The 6,697-nt window shown below is 45.7% G+C and overlaps 1 protein-coding gene across 1 annotated transcript in view; it reads right to left on the reverse strand.

Moving 5' to 3' along the window:
- LOC124029064 (serine/threonine-protein kinase SMG1-like) overlaps positions 1-6,356 on the reverse strand; it is a gene marked incomplete at its 3' end in the record, with an annotated part of 24,888 nt that extends 18,532 nt beyond the window's left edge. The window contains exons 1-2 of the mRNA XM_046340916.1: positions 6,007-6,356; positions 2,619-2,677 (exon numbers count right to left, since the gene is read on the reverse strand). Of these exons, the coding sequence (XP_046196872.1) occupies positions 2,619-2,677; positions 6,007-6,285 (338 nt within the window). The remainder of the gene's footprint in view (positions 1-2,618; positions 2,678-6,006) is intronic.
- Positions 6,357-6,697: the final 341 nt, after the last annotated feature.

Genomic DNA, 6,697 nt, shown 5'->3' on the forward strand with positions numbered 1-6,697 from the left:
GTCTAGTCTGTTATACTAGCCGTCTAGTCTGTTATACTAGCCGTCTAGTCTGTTATACTAGCCGTCTAGTCTGTTATACTAGCCGTCTAGTCTGTTATACTAGCCGTCTAGTCTGTTATACCAGCCGCCTAGTCTGTTATACTAGCCGCCTAGTCTGTTATACTAGCCGTCTAGTCTGTTATACTAGCCGCCTAGTCTGTTATACTAGCCGCCTAGTCTGTTATACTAGCCGCCTAGTCTGTTATACTAGCCGTCTAGTCTGTTATACTAGCCGTCTAGTCTGTTATACTAGCCGCCTAGTCTGTTATACTAGCCGCCTAGTCTGTTATACTAGCCGTCTAGTCTGTTATACTAGCCGTCTAGTCTGTTATACTAGCCGCCTAGTCTGTTATACTAGCCGTCTAGTCTGTTATACTAGCCGCCTAGTCTGTTATACTAGCCGTCTAGTCTGTTATACTAGCCGTCTAGTCTGTTATACTAGCCGCCTAGTCTGTTATACTAGCCGTCTGGTCTGTTATACTAGCCGTCTGGTCTGTTATACTAGCCGCCTGGTCTGTTATACTAGCCGCCTGGTCTGTTATACTAGCCGCCTGGTCTGTTATACTAGCCGCCTGGTCTGTTATACTAGCCGTCTGGTCTGTTATACTAGCCGTCTGGTCTGTTATACTAGCCGTCTGGTCTGTTATACTAGCCGTCTGGTCTGTTATACTAGCCGTCTGGTCTGTTATACTAGCCGTCTGGTCTGTTATACTAGCCGTCTAGTCTGTTATACTAGCGGTCTAGTCTGTTATACTAGCTGTCTAGTCTGTTATACTAGCTGTCTAGTCTGTTATACTAGCGGTCTAGTCTGTTATACTAGCCGTCTAGTCTGTTATACTAGCTGTCTTGTCTGTGTTTTATAAAGGTGCAATGAGCATAAAACACAGTTTATAGAAGGAATTGGCATCTCATTTTGAGAGATAAACATCTTATCCAGGTAGGCCCCTTGACTTCAACATCAAAAGGAAGTGACCAGACAGTTGGAGACAGACAGAAAGTGACCAGACAGTTGGAGACAGACAGGAAGTGACCAGACAGTTGGAGACAGACAGGAAGTGACCAGACAGTTGGAGACAGACAGGAAGTGACCAGACAGTTGGAGACAGACAGGAAGTGACCAGACAGTTGGAGACAGACAGGAAGTGACCAGACAGTTGGAGACAGACAGGAAGTGACCAGACAGTTGGAGACAGACAGAAAGTGACCAGACAGTTGGAGACAGACAGGAAGTGACCAGACAGTTGGAGACAGACAGGAAGTGACCAGACAGTTGGAGACAGACAGGAAGTGACCAGACAGTTGGAGACAGACAGGAAGTGACCAGACAGTTGGAGACAGACAGGAAGTGACCAGACAGTTGGAGACAGACAGGAAGTGACCAGACAGTTGGAGACAGACAGGAAGTGACCAGACAGTTGGAGACAGACAGGAAGTGACCAGACAGGAAGTGACCAGACAGGAAGTGACCAGACAGTTGGAGACACACAGGAAGTGACCAGACAGTTGGAGACACACAGGAAGTGACCAGACACACAGGAAGTGACCAGACAGTTGGAGACACACAGGAAGTGACCAGACAGTTGGAGACACACAGGAAGTGACCAGACAGTTGGAGACACACAGGAAGTGACCAGACAGTTGGAGACACACAGGAAGTGACCAGACAGTTGGAGACACACAGGAAGTGACCAGACAGTTGGAGACACACAGGAAGTGACCAGACAGTTGGAGACACACAGGAAGTGACCAGACAGTTGGAGACACACAGGAAGTGACCAGACAGTTGGAGACACACAGGAAGTGACCAGACAGTTGGAGACACACAGGAAGTGACCAGACAGTTGGAGACACACAGGAAGTGACCAGACAGTTGGAGACACACAGGAAGTGACCAGACAGTTGGAGACAGACAGGAAGTGACCAGACAGTTGGAGACAGACAGGAAGTGACCAGACAGTTGGAGACACACAGGAAGTGACCAGACAGTTGGAGACACACAGGAAGTGACCAGACAGGAAGTGACCAGACAGTTGGAGACACACAGGAAGTGACCAGACAGTTGGAGACACACAGGAGGGTGTATTCATAACAGTTCAACTGTTCTAGCTTGTTATTAACAAGCAAATAGCTCCAGGTTGACTAGACCTATTACGATATGCTGGCTACCCACCAGCACGTGGGCTTATGCTGCAGAGATCGTTGATGAGATCTGTGGTAATGGTCTGTAACGTCTGCTACCAGAAGTCACTCATTATTAGTGGATGTGCATTATGCACGCTTCTGCTTAGAACTATTTACAAAAAAAAAAGGAATTTTTCATCAACTTTAGAAGTCTTATTGCAGTCTGGAATAGAACCAGGGACTCCTCTAGAACTGAGATGCAGGTTCTTAAACCGCTGTGATACAGTCTGGAATCGAACCAGGGACTGTAGTGACTCCTCTACCACAGAGACATAAAGACCAGAGACATAAAGACCAGAGACATAAAGACCAGAGACAAAGACCAGAGACATAAAGACCAGAGACAAAGACCATTTCAGATGGAGACTCTTTGGCTCTGATGGGGAACTTCCTCTTACCTTTCATTCAAAATATCATTCAGGGTACTGAGGATCGTATCCAACTGTTTCACCAGGGCCTGGTGGGAGAGAGGGGGGAGAGAGAGGGGGCGAGAGAGAAGGGGAGGGCGAGAGAGGGGGGCGAGAGAGAGGAACACAATCAGTGTCAAACAGGGAGAGAACACAGTTCTACCACTACCCCGAGTCTAAACACAGCCAAGAGTAGTGCACTACCCGGGGGCCTACAGTAGTGCACTACCCGGGGGCCTACAGTAGTGCACTACCCGGGGGCCTACAGTAGTGCACTACCCGGGGGCCTACAGTAGTGCACTACCCGGGGGCCTACAGTAGTGCACTACCCGGGGGCCTACAGTAGTGCACTACCCGGGGGCCTACAGTAGTGCACTACCCGGGGGCCTACAGTAGTGCACTACCCGGGGGCCTACAGTAGTGTCATCAGAGTGAGTGATAAACTACCCAGATAGATGGATATGATTGATGACCTCACCACTGATGTCATCAGAATGATAAACTACCCAGGTAGATGGATATGATTGATGACCTCACCACTGATGTCATCAGAGTGAGTGATAAACTACCCAGGTAGATGGATATGATTGATGACCTCACCACTGATGTCAGAGTGATAAACTACCCAGGTAGATGGATATGATTGATGACCTCACCACTGATGTCATCAGAGTGAGTGATAAACTACCCAGGTAGATGGATATGATTGATGACCTCACCACTGATGTCAGAGTGATAAACTACCCAGGTAGATGGATATGATTGATGACCTCACCACTGATGTCATCAGAGTGAGTGATAAACTACCCAGGTAGATGGATATGATTGATGACCTCACCACTGATGTCATCAGAGTGATAAACTACCCAGGTAGATGGATATGATTGATGACCTCACCACTGATGTCATCAGAGTGAGTGATAAACTACCCAGGTAGATGGATATGATTGATGACCTCACCACTGATGTCATCAGAGTGAGTGATAAACTACCCAGGTAGATGGATATGATTGATGACCTCACCACTGATGTCAGAGTGATAAACTACCCAGATAGATGGATATGATTGATGACCTCACCACTGATGTCATCAGAGTGATAAACTACCCAGGTAGATGGATATGATTGATGACCTCACCACTGATGTCAGAGTGATAAACTACCCAGGTAGATGGATAGATAGTTGGAGTTGGAAGTTCACATACACATTAGCCAAATACATAAACTCAATATTTCACAATTCCTGACATTTAATCCTAGTAAAAATTCCCTGTCTTAGGTCAGGTAGGATCACCACTTCATTTTAAGAATGTGAAGTCAGAATAATAGTAGAAAGAATGATTTATTTCAGATTTTATTTCATTCATCACATTCCCAGTGGGTCAAAAGTTTACATACACTCAATTAGCATTTGGTAGCTGTGCCTTTAAATTGTTTAACTTGGGTCAAACGTTTCGGGTAGCCTTCCACAAGCTTCCCACAATAAGTTGGGTGAATATTGGCCCATTCCTCCTGACAGAGCTGGTGTAACTGAGTCAGGTTTGTAGGCCTCTTTGCTCGAAAATGCTTTTTCAGTTCTGCCCACAAATGTTCTATAGGATTGAGGTCAGGGCTTTGATGGCCACTTCAATACCTTGACTTTGTTGTCCTTAAGCCATTTTGCCACAACTTTGGAAGCATGCTTGGTGTCATTGTCCATTTGGGACCAAGCTTCAACTTCCTGACTGATGTGTTGAGATGTTGCTTCAATATATCCACATCATTTCCCCTCATGATGCCATCCATTTTGTTTCTGAGGTCTTGGCTGATTTCTTTTGATTTTCCCATGATGTCAAGCAAAGAGGCACTGAGTTTGAAGGTAGGCCTTGAAATACATCTACAGGTACACCTCCAGTTGACTCAAATAATGTCAATTAGCCTATCAGAAGCTTCTAAAGCCATGACATCATTTTCTGGAATTTTCCAAGCTGTTTAAAGGCACAGTCAACTTAGTGGATGTAAACTTCTGACCCACTGGAATTGTGATACAGTGAATTATAAGTGAAATAATCTGTCCGTTAAAAATTGTTGGAAAAATAACTTGTGTCATGCACAAAGTAGATGTCCTAACCGACTTGCCAAAACTATTGTTTAAGACGTGGAGTAGTTGAAAAACAAGTTCTAATGACTCCAACCTAAGTGTATGTCAACTAGTTCTAATGACTCCAACCTAAGTGTATGTCAACTAGTTCTAATGACTCCAACCTAAGTGTATGTCAACTAGTTCTAATGACTCCAACCTAAGTGTATGTCAACTAGTTCTAATGACTCCAACCTAAGTGTATGTCAACTAGTTCTAATGACTCCAACCTAAGTGTATGTCAACTAGTTCTAATGACTCCAACCTCAGTGTATGTCAACTAGTTCTAATGACTCCAACCTCAGTGTATGTCAACTAGTTCTAATGACTCCAACCTCAGTGTATGTCAACTAGTTCTAATGACTCCAACCTCAGTGTATGTCAACTAGTTCTAATGACTCCAACCTCAGTGTATGTCAACTAGTTCTAATGACTCCAACCTCAGTGTATGTCAACTAGTTCTAATGACTCCAACCTCAGTGTATGTCAACTAGTTCTAATGACTCCAACCTCAGTGTATGTCAACTAGTTCTAATGACTCCAACCTAAGTGTATGTCAACTAGTTCTAATGACTCCAACCTCAGTGTATGTAAACTAGTTCTAATGACTCCAACCTAAGTGTATGTCAACTAGTTAATGGACTCCAACCTAAGTGTATGTCAACTAGTTCTAATGACTCCAACCTAAGTGTATGTCAACTAGTTCTAATGACTCCAACCTAAGTGTATGTCAACTAGTTAATGGACTCCAACCTAAGTGTATGTCAACTAGTTTTAATGACTCCAACCTCAGTGTATGTCAACTAGTTTTAATGGACTCCAACCTAAGTGTATGTCAACTAGTTCTAATGACTCCAACCTAAGTGTATGTCAACTAGTTAATGGACTCCAACCTAAGTGTATGTCAACTAGTTCTAATGACTCCAACCTCAGTGTATGTAAACTAGTTCTAATGACTCCAACCTAAGTGTATGTAAACTAGTTCTAATGACTCCAACCTAAGTGTATGTAAACTAGTTCTAATGACTCCAACCTAAGTGTATGTCAACTAGTTCTAATGACTCCAACCTAAGTGTATGTCAACTAGTTCTAATTACTCCAACCTAAGTGTATGTCAACTAGTTAATGGACTCCAACCTAAGTGTATGTCAACTAGTTCTAATTACTCCAACCTCAGTGTATGTCAACTAGTTTTAATTACTCCAACCTAAGTGTATGTAAACTTCCCACTTCAACTGTAGATATGATCGATGACCTCACCACTTTGTTGTCAGAGTGAGTGATGAACTCCCGGAGCTGTCTGACAGTGGCCAGCCGGCGGTCCCTGTCCTCCTCGCGGGACACACGGCGCAGGAGGTTGGACAGGCGAGACTCATCAGAGTGAGACATCCCTCTGTCTGTAAGGGGGGGACAGAGAGAGGGATGGAAAAAACAGGAAAAGAGGGAGAGAGGGCGGGATGTAAAGAGAGATGGAGAAAGAGATTGAAAGAGGGGAATGGAGAGATGAAATGGTGAAATAGAATTCAGAAATTTTGCCATTTTATCTAAGAGAACCAAGTAGTGATTTCCAAACCCATCCTCAGAACCCCCAGGCGCTCCAGGGATTTGATCTATTCCACAGAACCTGATTCAACTGGTCAACTAATCATCAAGACCTTGACTAGGTGAATCGGGTGTATTAAGACAGGGGAGAGGTCTGACGACGGCCCCCAGGGGGGAGAGGTCTGACGACGGCCCCCAGGGGGTAGAGGTCTGACGACGACCCCCGGGGGGAGAGGTCTGACGACGGCCCCCGGGGGGAGAGGTCTGACGACGGCCCCCGGGGGGAGAGGTCTGACGACGGCCCCCGGGGAGGAGAGGTCTGGCGGCAGCCCCCCGGGGGGAGGTCTGGCGGCAGCCCCCCGGGGGGAGAGGTCTGGCGGCAGCCCCCCGGGGGGAGAGGTCTGGCGGC

The sequence above is a fragment of the Oncorhynchus gorbuscha genome, unplaced genomic scaffold (assembly GCF_021184085.1).
Source record: "Oncorhynchus gorbuscha isolate QuinsamMale2020 ecotype Even-year unplaced genomic scaffold, OgorEven_v1.0 Un_scaffold_5384, whole genome shotgun sequence".
In the NCBI taxonomy this organism is placed as follows: Eukaryota; Metazoa; Chordata; class Actinopteri; order Salmoniformes; family Salmonidae; genus Oncorhynchus; species Oncorhynchus gorbuscha.